The sequence below is a fragment of the Cnephaeus nilssonii genome, assembly GCF_951640355.1.
Source record: "Cnephaeus nilssonii genome assembly, chromosome: 17".
Taxonomy (NCBI): domain Eukaryota; kingdom Metazoa; phylum Chordata; class Mammalia; order Chiroptera; family Vespertilionidae; genus Cnephaeus; species Cnephaeus nilssonii.
The window spans coordinates 23,228,811-23,246,999 of NC_137088.1; the positions used below are offsets into that span (position 1 = coordinate 23,228,811).

General features: G+C 37.5%; 1 protein-coding gene across 2 annotated transcripts in view; it reads left to right on the forward strand.

Annotated features, from left to right (window-relative positions):
* The window catches only part of TBC1D5 (TBC1 domain family member 5), a 446,950-nt gene that overhangs the window by 269,208 nt on the left and 159,553 nt on the right, over nucleotides 1-18,189 (forward strand). For both annotated transcript variants that reach the window (XM_079795163.1, XM_079795164.1), the window contains exons 10-11: nucleotides 7,234-7,336; nucleotides 16,399-16,491. In XM_079795163.1, coding sequence (XP_079651289.1) covers nucleotides 7,234-7,336; nucleotides 16,399-16,491 — 196 coding nt within the window. The remainder of the gene's footprint in view (nucleotides 1-7,233; nucleotides 7,337-16,398; nucleotides 16,492-18,189) is intronic.

Here is an 18,189-nt window from a genome sequence, read left to right on the forward strand (position 1 = left end):
CTGTATGCAAAGCACTCTGAGAAGAAAACAGGAGGCAGAAACATGAGTGACTTACCTCAAATCTTATTCAGAAGGAGGTGGCGATTAAATACTAAATAAATAGATGCTGTTTCTGCCCTCTGGGTTCATGTACTCTAATGCAGAGTTTCTTAGCCTTGGGATTGATTATTGACATTATGAACCAATTAATTCTTTGATGTGAGCGGCTGTGGGTGCGGTGTTGGATGTTCAGTAACATCCCTGACATCTAAGTGCTGAAGGCTCTGAGAGGCATGCTTTTTAAATCTTCACAGGGCATCAGGGCATCTTGTCAGACAGAAAGGCTCTCGAAGGCAGCAGTCGCCAACTGGTGGTCCGCAGACCACTGGTGGTCCATGAGGTCCAAAAGGTTGGCTGCTCTAAGGCATCCCTTTACTGAGACCTTAACAAAGGTTTTAACATTCACATCCTTAGTTTTGTTTTTAGATTTTATATTTTCCCAAAAGCAATGTCTTAATATTAGCACAAATTGCTGATAGAGAGGCTAAGAATGAGAAAATGTTTTATTTTAAACCCAGCAAGTCCTAGCTCCTTTTTGTTGTGCTGTTCTTCTTTTGCTTCTTTCATTCTACTATAATAGGTACAAACCAGGCAGCACCTTCCACACTCCGGCTGGATTGCTCCTTAGTCAGATCCCCAGTTTATTAGGTATGTTTTCTATTTTCCTTATAGCTAAGGATTGCCATGTTGCCACTACATAATAAGGGACGTTTTTCCCTGTATGTTTTCCCCTGTTACCATAAAAGCATTCAAACCTGTAAAGAATTTTTGTGAGTTTATTTGAGCCAAACTGTCGACAATTGCTGGGAAGCAGTATCTCAACGGATTGGGATAATGCTCCAGAGAATGGTGTTTTCTCCCATCTATTTTTATACATTGCAATCAAAGGAGGGGACGTAGGTGGGTTACATGAAATTCATTGGTGATACATTAGAGAGGCGGGAGAAAGCAAAGGGGGAACCTCTGGGATTGGATAAAAAGTAAAATGATAGACACATACTTAGGGGGGTGCAGGATAGTTAACAGTCAACCATTAATATAACAATGAAGGAATCTGTGGTATATGTCCTGGCACCCAGGCACATTAGGTTGTCCCCCAAGGGGTCCTGAAAAAGGGAAATTACAAGTTACGCAGACATTTCAAGGGTATGTTATCATAGATGTAAAAAGACAGATAGGCTCAGTTAAGGTAAAGGTTGACCTTGTCAGTGAAGGTACCGGCCTAGGATGTAACTACCCACCATAACTGCTTTTAGTTAAAGTTTAATTTCAGACCATCTTTTGTGGTTACTTTAGGTCTTTGAGTTTGAAAGACCACCATGCAGGCCTTCCCTGAGCTTGTCAGGTCAGCATGTGGCCCCTTTCGTCCACACCCCACTTTTATTTAAGCCTTCTCTGGCAGCCAGCTCCTCCTGGGCTGTGTCTGTCTTTTGCTCACAATCTCATTCACATCCTTTAGTCTTTCACTGATGCTTTATGCAAGGTCCTTGGAGCTTCTGTTCAGTCCATAAACAGATCTATCACATATCTTAGGCTTTTTAGCAATACCCCAATTTCAGGTATCAAAACCTATGTTAGTTATCTATTGCTACTATATAAGTTAACCAAAACTTAGTAACTCGAAACAATAATTATTTATTTCATACTTGCTGTCAGGAGTTTGGGAGCAGCTTAGCTGGAAGCTTCTGGCTTAGGAGTCTCAAGAAATTGCAGTCACGTTTCAGCTGGAGCTGCAGTCATCTGAAAGGCTTGACCAGGCTGGAGGACCAGTAGGGCTTCCTCTCCTTGTGGGTCTCTCCATGGGACTGCTTAAGTGTCTGTCTCCAAGGGATACTTTCCCCAGACCAAGTGATCCAAGGATTTTCAGATATATTTTTAAAATAACCACAGTCCACATGTAGCTTCCCAGGCCGCCCAGATGACCCTTTTCCATTCTATCCAGCTGTAAGGGGAAAGGTCTATGGGCCCTCACAGGCAGGGCCACAGCTACCTGAAATCCAGTGGGGAATTAAATTCAGCTGTGTGCCTGGGAAGACAAGAAAGCAGATTTGGTTGAATAGGGAGAATGGTGAAATCATCAACCAAAGTAGAGGGAGCACAGAAAGAAAAAGTATCCGGAGTGTCTGTGTTCATTCTATATCAAACGGTTCCTGTATGGTGTTTGCTTGATTTTTCAGTTTTTCTATAATAAAACAATAAACCAGAGTAATGTATTATAGTTATTTTGGTGTTTAATAGTATTCTAGGGAGTTTTCATCCACTCATTTTAAATTTTGGATGAATGCTTGCTTTGGAATTCTATTTTTGAAGTATGGGCATAAGATCGGTTATTGTTCCTCCAAGTCCTTCTGTGCTTCTCTGTCCTACTGCATGATTATAAACCTTCACCAAGGGCTTTACTTTCTCCCTTGGGGCATCTTATTGAATACTTGCATCTTCAGTAATTCATCTGGGCCCAATGCTTTGTCTGTTTTAATACTTCTAATTACCTAATTATGTACTATAATGCAGTGACAAAGCCCTTTATCATTTCACTCTTTTCTTAACCCTTTTCTTGCTTAGGAAATACTCTTTTTGTCTCTTTGTTGTCTGAGAAACTCTTCATTATAGACAGCCCAGATATTTGCCTGGCTTCCCTTTATTGTCTTTCTGTTTTATGAAGACAATTGCTTTATTGAATGTCTTTCTAGTTAACTCTCATCAGGTACCTGGGATCCTGGTTATTGGGCTCTAGAGTTGGTGTTTAGTTGTCCTCCATCTCTCACTTCCTGATTCACTCCCATACACTGCAGTCACATGAGAAGTATCCGAAGGAGAAATCGAATAGTCTGGTTGTCATAAACAACTTTCGTGACAGAATTAGCGGCCATTCTGTCATTTATAGATCTTTTATGTCCACAAGTATTCATGAGTAAATTATTGGAAATCAATAAGATTTTCCAAAATTATGATGATCTGTACTTCAGTATAACTAAACATTGATGAAGGGGAATTTTTATTTATATATGTATATTAGACAATAAAGGAAAAAAATGATAAAATTATAGTCTTACCATTTTATAACCTTTAGTGAATTAATGGACCTAGGCAATGCTCATCCGTGGTTGCTAGCATCATAAAAGGAGAGATAAGTTAACAGTACATGCCTCCTGATAGAATTGCACAACACCGACTATACCAGTTATATATTGCTGCACTGTAAGCCACCCCAAAGCTTAAAATAACAGCATAATTTATTTTGTTGATGAATCTATAACTTGGGTAGATGTAAGCAGGAAAGTTTGTCTCTGTTCCACGTGGTGTTGGCTAGGCCAGCTTGAAGGTCAGGGGCTAGAATTTCTGAACACTTGCTCATGTACATGGCTGGCTGTTGAAGCTGGCTCTCAGCAAAGACCTTCTCTGGAGCTATGGCTACAACACCTCTACACAGCCCTTCCATGTAGCTGCTGCTTTTCCTAGCAGCATGGTGTCTGGGTTCCAAGGATGTGTCCGGATGGAGAACCAGGCAGAACTATGTAACAGCATCCCTTATGCTGCATTCTCTGGGAGAAGCCATCATGAAGGCCAACACATATTCAAATGGAGGGGAGTTTGACTCACCTTTTTTATGGAAAGCATGCCAAAGTATTTGTAAACATGTACTAAAAACATCGTGTTGCCTATAAAGAACTTTGTTGACAGTTGAGCCTGAATCTGGTTAGATCTCTAGACCTAACTACCAGTTTATAGGAAATACTAGAGGCCTGGTGCACGAAATTTGTGCACTCGGGTGCGGGGCGGGGGGCATCCCTCAGCCCAACCTGTGCCCTCTCGCAGTCCGGGAGCCCTCAGGGGATGTCTGACTGACGGCTTAGGCCTGCTCCCACCACTGCTGCTGCGCTTGCCAGCCATGAGCCCGGCTCAGGGCTTCTGGCTGAGCGGCGCTCCCCCTGTAGGAGTACAGTGACCACCAGGGGTGAAGGTCCTGCGTTGAATGCCTGCCCCCTGATGGTCAGTGCGTGTCATAGTGACCAGTCATTCCAGTCGTTTGGTCGCTTAGGCTTTTATATATATAGATTAGTGAAGCAGTTGGGAAGTACTGCTATCCTGTTATCTACCCAGATGCATTGGGGCAGGTATTAATCTCTCTGTTTTAGTGCACTTAATTGTTAACTTCTGAGTTTAGCTGGATTATCTTCAGAGACTCTTTTGAGTTTTAAAACTTGTCTGGATGTAAGTTCTTTTTCCAAATTCTGAAATACTAGAAACTTTTAATTTTTTTTAGAACTTTTCTATATCTTTCTACCTTACTTATTTGATGCTATGGATTCTTCATCAGGATTTAGAGAACAATCATGCTTTTCTAAATAAAGAGGGTGTCATGAAACTTCATAAATGGACACTTTAGCATTGTTGAGTAGAATTGTAGATGGTGTGTTATTGCATAGGGATGCTATGTCTGACTAATACACATTTTCAGTTTATTGGGTATTTGCTAAAAGTGGGTAATTTAAATTACCTACCTGTAATTTAATTCTTGTAGATCTCTGGTTTTTAATCTTGCAAGTGGATAGTAGGCATTTAAATGAAACTAAGAATTGGTATGTAATTTACATTTTTAGCAATTAGGTATTAAACTCTTACTATATAACTCATAGGTATTTGTTACAAAGTAAATATTGTAGTTTTTAGCACTTTTCTCCATAATTCATTCAGATTGTAGCAGCTACACAGGATTTAGTTTTTAGTTTTTTGTTTTTTTTAAATATATTTTATTGATTTTTTTACAGAGAGGAAGGGAGAGGGATAGAGAGCTAGAAACATCGACCAGCTGCCTCCTGCACACCCCCCACCGGGGATGTGCCCGCAACCAATGTACATGCCCTTGACCGTAATCGAACCTGGGACCCTTCAGTCCGCAGACCAACGCTCTATCCACTGAGCCAAACTGGTTTCGGCAGGATTTAGTTCTAACAGTGTACATAGATAATTTGCAAAGAATAGTTAAGGAAAGGACACACAAAATCATTTAACCACATGATCTTAATCATGGGGCATGGAGCCTCTCAGAAGGATTATTCTAGTTTTAACTTAGTGACTAAGTTTTTCCAAGAAATTTCTGGACAGTTTATTTTATTAATTACTTACCTTTCCTGATTATTTTGGGATATTTGACTTTCTAAGGGCTTTAGCAACTTTCTTTGTCCCATATAAACCATATTAAAAGTTTTTGTGTTTCTTTCCTACTTGGGTGCATTTGACATCTTTCCGGAACTTCTTTGACTTCTGTGATACATATTCTTCTCTGAATCTATGTTCAGGTTAGTTTTCCCTTCTTTAGCAGCTATGGTCACTTGTCCCAGTTGAACTCCCATCCTGCTTAGGGACTGTCTGGAGGGCATGACATTAAGGTTTATGCAGAGATGTGAAGTAATCTTGCTCAGATCTATATGTTGTTCATTACTGGCCCCCCAAATGGAGGCCTCCTTGCTGCTAGAAAAAAGATCAAATATCTGTTTCTTGGGACGGTTGCACATCAAAAGGAGTTTCAAGCAAAAGTCAAATGAACAGATGAAGATAAAATAGGCTTTAATTTATTATAAAAATTAGGATCAGAAAAGAGATGCTTCATGAACCACTAGCATAGTTCACTCAGGAACCCAGCCTAGACATAAGGAAAGTGATAACTCCAAAAGAGGATTAGAAAGAAGCAGATAACAGCTGAAGTCTCCAAAAACAGAGGCAGTGAACCATTCTAATCTGAAGTCAAACAACCATTAATGCTCTTAAAAAGGCTCACCAGGGTATTTTTCCGTTTCCATGTCCTGTGCCTCCATGCTTGCGGTACTCTTCCTCCCCAGTCTCTCACACATTCTCTTAGCCACGTTCATCTGCATCACCCACAGCACCAGCACTCAGACTGGTAAAGACCTCTATTTCTGAACACCTACTACTTGCGGGGCACTGCTCCTGGTGCTTTCACATATCTCATCTTGATCCCAAGGTCAGTGTTACTGTCCCTACTTAACAGAGAAGGCAGTCACTTGTCAAGATCACACAGCTAGCAATTGTGCAACATGAATTTGAACACAGGCTTTTCCTTTCAGTTTTGAGATTTTCCTGTGTCACTTCATTATGATGCGCTTTTCTCTTTCCTGTAATCTCTCTTCCTTAAAGCTTATTCCCACTTAGAGTTACTCAAATACTATCTTCTTTGTTATTTCAAAAAAATATAGAGTCACTCTGTTGCACTTCCTCAGTTGTAAATTCAGGCATTCAAAACTCTTTCCAGACCTGCCCCACTTTTCTTTCTATCCTGTTTTCCTGTTCCCAACTGGCAATACTTTGTGTACTTTTCTTTCTGATGACTAATTACTATACTTAGCTATACACCTGGAATACTCTGAGCCTTCTATGCCTTCATATCTTTTCTTCTGATTTGGTTACCTTTTCAATTGATGTTGCATGTTCCTCCTGTTCTAAAAATTCTTGTTCAAACCTTTTGTGATTGAATCCATTGGACTGTTTACTTCTAAACAACACCCCCTCTTCCATTATTTATTCATTGTGCATTGCATTGCTATATATTTGATCTATAGCTTATTGTGATTATATATTTTGTCTTATAAACAACTATTTAAGTTCCTTTCAAGCTCATAGTCTGCCCTTTTCTATTTTACATGACCTCAAAGAACCTGGTGACATTTTGATCCAGACCATTTAAGCAATACTGACTAACTTGTTCCATTTGAAGTCTACATTTTAATTAGATAAAATTCGCAATGTGGTCATGTAAAATAATTTAAATGAATTTGCATTAAAAAGATAATTTTTTCAAAAACTTGGTAATAATGTCACATTCTTGTCCTATAAACCAAATGGACTAAAACAGAGCACTCCCCCACCATAAATACATAGATTATAATTCATTTTGCTTAAAAATTGTTGTATTCACCATGTGGTGACATTAAGCATATGGAAAACATTTGAAATATTTAGATGTTGGAGGGTATTGCTTCCCTCTGTGATATAATAATTTCCCTTTTCTCATCCTTTTTTCCTGAACGTGTCAGTCCCATCAATGCCATAAGTTGCATGGCAAATACAGACTTCCACTAAAACCCGAAGCAGCCCTTGCACCTCTCAGAGATGAGAATTTGAGGGTAATTCTTAGAATTGTGCTAGTCATTTCAATTCCGTGTTTTCTTTTTCCAGGTTTCCTGAAATGCAGTTTTTCCGACAAGAAAATGTGAGAAAAATTCTTACAGATGTTCTTTTCTGTTATGCTAGAGAAAACGAGCAGTTGCTTTATAAACAGGTAATGAAAATATCGTACAGGTGGCATCCATTGACTCAAAATTTCCTATACAGCTTGACAAATGATAGAGCAATAATGTAGCCTTTATTGTATCCAAAGTTTTATCATAATAGTACAGCAATCAAAGGGCTGCTTGTCAGCTGCACGGTGAGAAAAGTAAGCTCATTGAGGCACATATGCTTCTTCCTTATTATAAGACATTTCACCAAATTGTCTTCTATAAGGCATTCAATCTTTTCTTTCAACTTTTGGGAGTTTGTTTATAAACAACATCTTTGAAGCCAATCTAGTAATAAAACTTTTCAGAGTTGTATGTATAAATATTGTTTCTATGTACAGCATTTATAAATATGTGACATGCTGTGTAAAAAATAAAGTATCCTTTTACTCTTTAAAACTTACCAGTAATATAACTTCAGAAAGTTCCTTTAAATTTTTTAAAATTTATAGGATATTCTTTCTGATCCTGATATTTAATTCATTCTCATTACTAAAGTAAAGAAAATTGTTGGATTATTTTTATTGAAATGTAAATTGTTTACTTAATATATAAGGAAATACCTAGGTTTCTCTTGAACTTACCGTGATCCAATAAAAATAACAAGTTGAGCCCTGGCCATGTGGCTCACTTGGTTGAAGCATTGCCCTGTACATCAGAATGTTGCAGTTCCATTCCTGGTCAGGGCACATACCTAGGTTGGAGCACATACGGGAGGCAACCGATGGATGTTTCCCTCTCACATTGATGTTTCTCTCTCCCTCTACCTCTCCCTCTCCCTCTCCCTCTCCCTCTCCTTTCTTCCCTCCTTCCCTCCCTTCCCCTCTCTCTAATATCAATAAAAACATATTCTCAGGTGAAAATTTAAAAAAGAATACATCAAGTTGAATATTTTTATGTCTTTCTCAAAATGTACATCAAGAGGGAATTCAAACTGAATTAATAAATTCTCTAACAATAAAAAATTATGACATGTCCAACTGACAACCACCTAATTTCAGTGTAATATAACAAAATATTCATATGGTAAAAGCAATGTATTTAATTTGAAGAAAACTTGATCAGTTTAAAGATAATAAACCAAGGCATATTACACTTGTCCTAAATAATACATTTGTTATTAAGTGCATAGAATACCCAAAGGAACTAATTTTATCTTAGTTTTAATATTAGTAATATGTCTTTATATTAATTACATGGTAATTCTTTGAAATATAATTACATTATATAAATCACTGTTTAGAATGAGAAATGGAAAAAAAAAAATCCATCCCATTCACAATGCCAACCAAACTATAAAATAACCTAGAAATAAATTTAATATAGGCACAAAAGATATATGAATAAAACTATAAATGTATTAAAGTATATAAAGCCAGACTTGAATAAACAGAAAAGTGATACATGTTTTTAGATGAGAAGACATTAAATAAAATGTAACTTCTTACCAGATTGATGTATAAATATAGTATCATTACAGTGATAATCTAAGTGAGAGATGTAATTTTTTAAAAACTGGACACATTTATTTTAAATTTAGTGCCAAAAAACTTTACATTAATTTTAATGTACATAAGGTAGCTTAGCTAATTAAGAGCACTTGTCTAGGTGCATATTCCTTTATTTGAATCTCAGCTCCACCAGTTACTAGCTGCATAGGCAATTTACTTACTTAACTTTTCTAATCCTTAGTTTCCTTATCTATTACAGGAGGGTAATAATAGCATTAACTTTGTGGAGTTAGAAACATCTAGTTCTCACTAAGCGTTCATGTTGATAGTTGTGGTGTTATTAATATTACTAGAGGCCTGGTGCATGAAATTTGTGCACTCTGGGGGGTGGGGGTCCCTCAGCCCAGCCTGTGCCCTCTCGCAGTCCAGGAGCCCATAGGGAGCGGGCCTAAGCCATCATCAGTTGGAAATCCTTAGCGCTGCCACGGAGGTGGGAGAGCCTGCTGCCACCACCGCTGCGCTTGCCAGCCGTGAGCCTGGCTTCTGGCTGAGCAAAGCTCCGCCTGTGGGAGCACACTGACTACCAGGGGGCAGCTCCTGCATTGAGTGTCTGCCCCCTGGTGGTCAGTGCGTGTTATAGCGACTGGTCATTCCACTGTTTGGTTGGTTTGCATATTAGCCTTTTATTATATAGGATTATTATTATTATTAAATATATCGGAGTTGCCAGAGAATTTAGGGGGAAAAAAGAGTGGCAAAGGGAGATAGGAAAATTTCTATAAATATTTTGCGATCAAACCACTGTGATGGTAGTGTGGAAATCGGGAGTAGATCACTGGAACAAACTAAGATGGGTCTAGTTATGTATGCAATCATAATATGATAAGATAGGACATTTTTATTGACTTTCTATATTTGGCTTTCCATCTAGAAAAAAGATTAAATTATACTTTTATTAGAGAGCAAATTCCAGATGGAGTAAAGATATAACTGTAAAAACAAGAATTAGATAAGTATACCAGAAAAAATTTAGGAGGATATTTTTACAATCTGTGTAGGAAAGGCTTTCCCAAGCAAGATATCTGGAAGTTATATGCAAAGTTACAACACTAAAAACAAACAAACACCAAAAAGGGAGACAGGGAGAAATTAAATCTCTATCAGTATAGCATTTTTTGGAAGCAAATAAAAGAAAATCCCATTCAAAATGACTTAAACTCTAAGGATGTTAGAATCATACTTTGCAAGAAGTCTGGGGGCAGAATGGTTTTGCAGCATTAGTTCCATAGCTCAGGCTCTTCATCAGTGACCCAGGTTTATTTCTATTTTCCCATTCTCCTCTTCTCATTGTGTTGGCTTTTATAATGAAGCCTATCCCCTCATTGTCTCCTCTCCTCTCCTCTTTCGAATACTTGAAAATACTTCACAGTAAAAGATTTGATAGCAAATCAAGTCAGAATAAAATTATCCTAAAATACAGATTTGTTTTCCTTTTTCCTTTAGAGAAAGAAAAATCTAGATTGAAGAAGTCTTAAAATAATGGAAACAATTTCCACTGACAAAGAACAAAAACATAATAACTGCACACGCCATCATTTGTGATGTATGTAGCCCTCTGCATTTTTAAGGAACACTAAAGAGGAATAGGAAGATCAGATTCTTGATAATTTAGACAAAGTCTATCAATTATTGAATTACAAAGTATTAGCTTACTCCTGGGTATCAGTTAATAAGACTTAATTACTCCCTGTACATGTTTAAAAATCTCATAGATTTTTTACACAGAAAAAAACCTTCTGTAGAAGGACTGAACATTTAGCCAGATCAAATTTAAGAAAAAACCTTGAGTTTTATCACAAGCTGTTAAAGCTATTATTTTGTACTAGGTGACACCCCGTTTAACATCGACCATATTGTTAATAGTTATGGGGTTTTATTGAATTAATGAGACTGTTATCATGTAGTAGAATGTCTTGCTGAGTTAATTGAAACTGCAGAGATTATATAAATGGTATTAATGAACTTTGACTGCCTGATGCCTCAACTTTAATAAAGACTGCTTGGTGGGCTAAATGAACACAGGCAGATAAAAGAACAGGTTCAATTTTGTGAGCCTACAGGCTGTTGATGAAGAAAACTTCGTTACCTTTATTTTCCAATGGCATGAGTTCGAAGTGCGGTGACTGCTAACAATCCAGCAGGGATAAAGGCTTGAAGCAAGCAGAAATGCTGACAGTGTCGATGGCAGCAAAATACACATTTTGGGAACCAAGAAGTATACTGACACTACATTATTTTGTATTATGTTTTGTCAAATTTACAGCATATTGAATTTATGATGATTCTGTCTAGATAATTCTCTTTTCCTTTAGAGATGTCTGAATACTTGCCACTTGCAATTATTTTCTGGGTTTTACTAGTCTAGAATTGAGAGTAAAGCCAACAGTCTCTTCCAAGTCTATTTAAGAAAATATCCGTAGTTTAGTTGGAATGTAACAATGAATTGGTAAAAAGTTGTCTTCAATGTTATTAATTTTTATTATATAAAGAGCACCCTATTTATTGATGTGAAATACTGAAATATGATTTAGTGTTATTCTTTTCCACTTTTTATATTGTAGGCCAAATTTTACCAATTTGTTGCCATATTGAGGGTAGATATTTCATTTATTCAGTCACTGTGTAGTGAGTGCTTTTTATGTGCTGAGCCTATAATAGGAGCTGGGTTTGTGTGTGTGTGTGTGTGTGTGTGTGTGTGTGTTTCTCTAGACTGCAAGCTTCATAATGGTTAGGAGCTTGCCTACTTTATTCACTTTTGTGTTTTCAACACATCATAGGTAGTTAATAAATAACTTTTGAAATAAACGAAGACAAATGATGCCTGAACAAATAGAGAATGTGGAGAGCGTAGTATCACAGAAAATAGAGGGAAGAGAACATTTAAAGAAGGTGAGAGATGCATCTAAACAATAAATCTTTCTTATTAAATTAGTCATAATTAGTTAGAAGATATATTGAGGAGGAAAGACCCATTTAGAATCACTACCACTACTAACAACAATAAAAACCTAGTAACAAACCCAGTAAAAACTATGCAGGTCTACAAATTTTTGGATTGGAAAATCTGGTGTTTTAAAAATATCAATTTTCTTCAAGTTCATTTTAATGCAATGCCAATAAAAATTGCAGCATTTTGTTTATAATTTATGTATTGAAGTTCCCTTGGATGAAAAAATTTAGAACAGGCAAGATAATTTTGAGAAAAAAAGGATAGATAGTATGGAAGAATAGAATAATGTACAGGTTTTCTCTACAATAGTAAAATTGTTTTTAAAATTAAAAAAAATATTTATTTGATTTTTTTCAAGCACACCTTTTACTTTGCTCTCCCGACCCTAATAAACAGCCCAAGAAGCAAAATGGAGAAGACTCACCATCTTCTCTGAGATAGCATCTATTTTGTGTGTGTGTGTACACTAAAGCTCTTATTAAGAACTAGAGGCTCAGTGCATGAAATTCATGCACGGACCGGGGGATGGGGGGGTTGTCCCCTCAGCCCAGCCTGCACCCTCTCCAATCTGGGACCCCTTGGGGGATGTCCGACTGCCGGTCTAAACATCTCACAATCCTGGACCGCTGGCTCCTAATTGCTCACCTGCCTGCCTACCTGGTTGCCCATAACTGCCCCCTTCCCCACCAGCCTGATCGCCCCTCACTGCCTCTGCATGCCGACCTGATCACCCCTAACTGCGCCTCCCTCCTGGCCTGGTTGCCCCTAACTGCCCCTGCTGCCGGCCAGGTCGCCCCCAACTACCCCCCTCTGCCGGCCTGGTTGCCATAACTGCCCCTCCTGCCGGCCTGGTTGCTCCCAACAGCCCCCCTGCTCTCCTGATGGCCCCCAACTGCCTCCCCTGCCGGTCTGATCGCCCCACGCAGCCTGCTTGTTCAGTCATTTGGTCGTCCCTGGGTGGCTAGGGGACTGGGGGACTCCAGAGGCAGATGTGCCTCGACGGGGCTGAGGGGACTGGGCACTGCCATCTTGTGGCTGTGGGTGCCACCATCTTTGAGGGCATGGCAGTCAATTAGCATATTCCCTCTTTATTGGCTGTGGGTGCTGCCATCTTTGTGAGGGTGTGATGGTCAATTAGCATATTCCTTCTTTATTAGCTAGGTATTCAAACCAATAGAATACTAGTAAAAGCCCTGAAAAAAATAAGAGCTAAATATTAAGTTTATGGTAAAGATGACATTTCAGAACTCTTGGGAGAAGAGGTGTTATTCAATAAACAGTGCTCACTAATAAATCAGTGAAAGGTTCGTAGGGTGGCTGGGGTTGCGCACCTATGACATGAGGTCATAATGTATCAAAAGAACTTTTTATTTCAAGCATATGGCTGCAGGTGGGCTGAGTCTGAAAATGGAATCAGCGGTGACTGAAGGGAGAGGCAAGTTTTTATTAGCTTCTGCTGGCTGCAAGCAGTTCTGCTGATGTACAAAGCTTGACTGGCATGTCCTGTTCTTGGTTCCTCCCAGCGCCACATGTCCAGTGGTAGGCTATGCTCTGCTCAAGGCGGCACTGCAAGCTTTCTGCAAGATATCTGCTAAGCACAATTTGTTCCCTCTGCCCCGTTTTGTTCTCTTTAACCCTTTTAATTAGTTTAACTCATTTTGAGAGAAAAATATATATTTAATTTTCAGGGCAAAATTAAATACTGGATAGATAAATAATTTTTTTTAAAGAAAACTAAAACTATATAACAACCATTGGTGAAATTTGATAGGATTTTGTTAAAATTATTTTTTATTAAATTTGATGGGGTGACATTGGTTAACAAGATTATATAGGTTTCTATGACATGTCATTGGAATAGTGCATTGTGTGCCCACCACCTAAAGTCAAATTTTCTTCCATCTCCATATATTTGGCATTATTTACCCTTTACTACCCCCGATCCCATCCCTCTGGAATTAAGTCACACAGAAAAAGTCAAGAACTATATGATTTCACTCATATGTAGGCTATAAAACTGAAAGCAACAAATGAACAAATAAGAAAGACAAACAAAAACCTCATAGACACAGACAGGATTTAAAAAAAAAAAAAACTACTACAAATATAAGTGAGGATTTGTGAGATGGTGATATCTATGCTCATAAGCAAGGTAATTCTTTTGGAAGAATAGCTTAATAGTATAGATCAGAGACTTTAACAATATCTTTCATCGTTTACATAGAAATTCTGCTTCTAGATACTTTATTCTGAGGAAACCATCAGAAATAGGCAAAACAAACAAACAAGCAAACAAAAATTACCACAAGGATATCTATTAGTATCATAGTTTTGTATTTCTTTTGTTTTTTGGTCCTTCTTTCTTTCCTTCCTCCCTCCCTACTTCTGTTCCTCTTTCCTTTCCTCCCTTTCCTTCATCCATTCCTCTTTTCCTTTTCTTTTTTGTTTTTCTTTCACACTAGTGGCCCAGTGCGCAAAATTTGTACACATTAAAAGGGAATTAATTAGAGGAAATATTTTAATATTACTATTTGCCCTTTCTTTATAATAGAAGTGTCAGAGATGAAAGAAAATTAGTAAAATGTATATGAAAATCTCCCTCCTGTCAGAGTCTGGGGCGCACGGGACCCAGAGTCAAGTCCCCACCCACCCATACGTGCCTCGAAATCACAGGACACCCAGACCCGGCTGGCCTCACCCCCCCGTCAAGCCCCTCCAGGTGGGGGGGCAGCCTCAGGTCCCCTTGCCTGGTGCCGAGTGAGGGGCGCAGCCTCAGGTCCCCTGTCAAGCCCTGCCAGGCGGGGGGCACAGCCTGAGGACCCCCAACAAGCCCCACTGGGCGGGGAGCACGGCCTGAGGTCCCCCGCCCCAGCCAGGTGGCACGCAACCTCAGATCCCTGCTGATCGGTCATTATGGTGTGATGGTGTGACAACCATTTACATATTAGCTCTTTATTATATAGGATGGTTTTCTACAGTAAGTAGCTATTGCTTTGATGATTAAAATAATGGTTCTTAGTTTTTGGAATAATGAGATTTTTCCAGGAGAATAAAGCCCTAATGATGATGTTAAAGCATAATTAGCAACACAATTCCATTCTTTCTGTGTCTCTACCATGTTCTTCTAAAGCAAGGGGTGGGTACCTCTCGCCTGTAGGCCATGCAAGGCTCGTGAAATAATTTGGTCTGGTCCTGCCAAGGCATTAAGGGTGAGTTAAACGTTTGACCAAATAGAGCAGGCTAATTTTTAAATTGATAATTTCGTATGGCCAGCAAATGATGTTATAAATATCCAAATGGCCCTTGGCAGAAAAAAGGTTCCCCACCCCTATTCTAAAAGATAATCTTTTCAAGATTTGTTTAGTTAAGGACATGGTTACCTAAAAAAGATTGCTTATGGTAATTTGTCCTCAATAACAAGTAAGTTGTCAATGGAACATAAGTTATTTTGTAAGAATATCATCAAGTTCTTAGAGTTTACTTTCATATTATTTTGTGATAACCACTAAGTTCCTAAGAATAACACAGTACTACTAGATTGTGCAGAAGGCTGTGTGACTATCCTGTCATAGGAAGTCATCTCTGATTTCACCAGCAAAAGCTGTTTCTTCTCTCTACTTGTATATTTTATTCTTGTTTCCTGTAAAGGTAGTTTTTTGTCTTATCTTTATAAAAGATAACCCATAGTTATTAAGCAAAAGGGAAATGGTAATTTACTCACTTTCAGAGGCATAAAAGTGCGCAATCTATTTTTAACTTGCTAAAATATGTGTGTGTTTTTTAATGCTTAAGAGGAAAAAAACATCTCAATTAGCAAGGCAGGTCACTAATTTGGAATACCTTATTTCCCCACAATAATGGATTTTATAATACATTTTAAAGACAACTAAGTAGCAAATATATCTTTTTGTGTCTGCCTATTCATATAATTCACAGGTGAACACCAATATAAGGAACAAGAATCATATTGGTGAAATCACTAAGTTTATAAGTAACCTTATAGTTGCAATTAGGAAAAAATTTAGGTACTCTTCAGATTAAACAATTTGAAAATCATAATTTAAAAACTTTGTTTTCTATTATACCAACTAAAGGTTCTTTCTTTTATTATCCAACACTTCCAGCTAGCTGACTTCAGCTCTTCCTAAATCTACAGACATCCTAATTTTGAACCATTATATAATGAAAACATTGGGTGTAATTTCCTTAGGTCTACAGTTCTTAGTTGCCCTTCTTACTGCAGATCTTTACACTGTAGCTCATGATTATAATTTGCATAAATGAAATTCATATTTATGAGTACAGATCTTGAAGCAACTGACAGGTGCAAGGTTGTCTACCATGCCAATTTATTGTTTGTTGTGTCATTTAAAAGAGAACTGCTCTCCATGTTTTAAAGCAGAATACCATGCTGTGCTTGAATTGGAACCAAAACTAAAATGAAATAAAAGTCTCATCTTGTAGCTTTTCATTTTTTATGCTTTTCTATTATGAAAATGTTGGTAGCAGGGACTAGTTGAAAAAACATTTATCTGGGCTTATTCTGTCCACTAGTGGACTATAAACATCCCACCCTTTCATTTCTCTTGCTCTTATGTTTCAGGGCATGCATGAGCTCTTAGCGCCTATAGTCTTTATCCTCCACTGTGACCACCAAGCTTTTCTTCATGCCAGCGAGTCTGCTCAACCAAGGCAAGTTTTTATATGAGCTCCATCTGTTTTTCAAGCTCTGCTGTAATCTTTTCTTGCCTCAAAATCTTTTAACTTGAAGGTACTTTTGTAAATTATAAACATTTGGATGTGTTTCATGTGGCTGATTGTTAATTCCACTTAGTTGTATTAACATAGTTAATAGTTGTAATCTCGGTTCAGCTATGGACAAATTTGGGAACATAAATATCTTTGCAAATCTTAAATGTATACTAAAGAAAGACATAATTAATGGATCAAGAAGAAGAAATTTTTGTTGTAATGGCAAAGTGCTAGATTGATTGTATTCATATATACTATCTTCTAATGCCCCATTCTTTTACTATAAGCTGTGTGGAAACCTTGTCTGTGAGATACTTTCTCCAAGTTTGACTCAGTTCAGTTCATAAGAGAAAGGTACTGAAATCTAAAATGAAATAAAAGTCTCATCTTGTAGCTTTTCATTTTTTGCTTTTTTATTATGGAAACTTCTAGTCTAGTTTTTGAGATACATTAAACTTAGTCTTTCCAGCAAATAACTTTAGTAATTGTATTTAACTTAAGCTACTAGTGAGAATTTATTTTCTAACTTAAGATACCCTAACTCCGTGGTCGGCAAACTGCAGCTCGCAAGCCACATGTGGCTCTTTGGCCCCTTGAATGTGGCTCTTCCACAAAATACCATGGCCTGGGCGAGTCTATTTTGAAGAAGTGGCGTTAGAAGAAGTTTAAGTTTAAAAAATTTGACTCTCAAAAGAAATTTCAATCGTTGTACTGTTGATATTTGGCTCTGTTGACTAACGAGTTTGCCGACCACTGCCCTAACTGATGAGCTGGAGAGGCAGCCAGGAAGCATTTTAGAAATAGAGAACAAAGGATTATAAAACTTTGGTCAGGGATATTTCACAGACTAGTCCAGTTATATGCAGGAAAGAGAAAGAAAACACACATTATCTTTATTAATCAAATGTAGCCAACCATTTTGCTGAACATAGACTAGGACCTTTGTTAAATTAACTTTTGTTTACTATATTACACATTAGTATTGTCTAATTCCTTTTGAGTTTTTTTTAATTATACTGAGTTTACAAGATCTGACTGTAGTAAACATGTCTTAATTACCTTGGTTTAGTTATTTTAAAGAATGATAAGGATGAAGTTAGTATGAGATCCTGTTTTCATGTCAGTTTTACCTTTTTTAAAACATGTAGGTGGAATATACTTAATAAGAAAGTATAGATGATTGAAAAAAATGCTTTTAAATGAGTTGAACATGCTTTAGCTATTTCAATCCACTAAAATGTAAAAGCAACACTAAAATAAATTTGGAAGAGGTGCTGTCACTGATTAATTTATGTTGAAATGTAGTAAAAATGGAAGTCATTAAAAGAAAATAAGTTAGTGTTTTGATATGATATATTTGATGAGTAACCATATATTTTTGGGCATTATTTTAGAAATAAGTAATAGATTTTGGAGTAATCAATGTATTCTAGATCAGGCACATTCGATGAATATGTTGTCACATCATTTGTATTTGTTATTTGGAATAATTAAATAGTTATCTCGTGGTACAGGCAAGGCAGCTAATTTGTTTTTTATATTTAGAGAAAGGAAGGATTTCATTTGTTAATGGAATTGCTCTTTTTTATTAAAAAAGGATAATTTTTTAATTTGCACATTATAAGTAAGTTGGCTTGTAAGT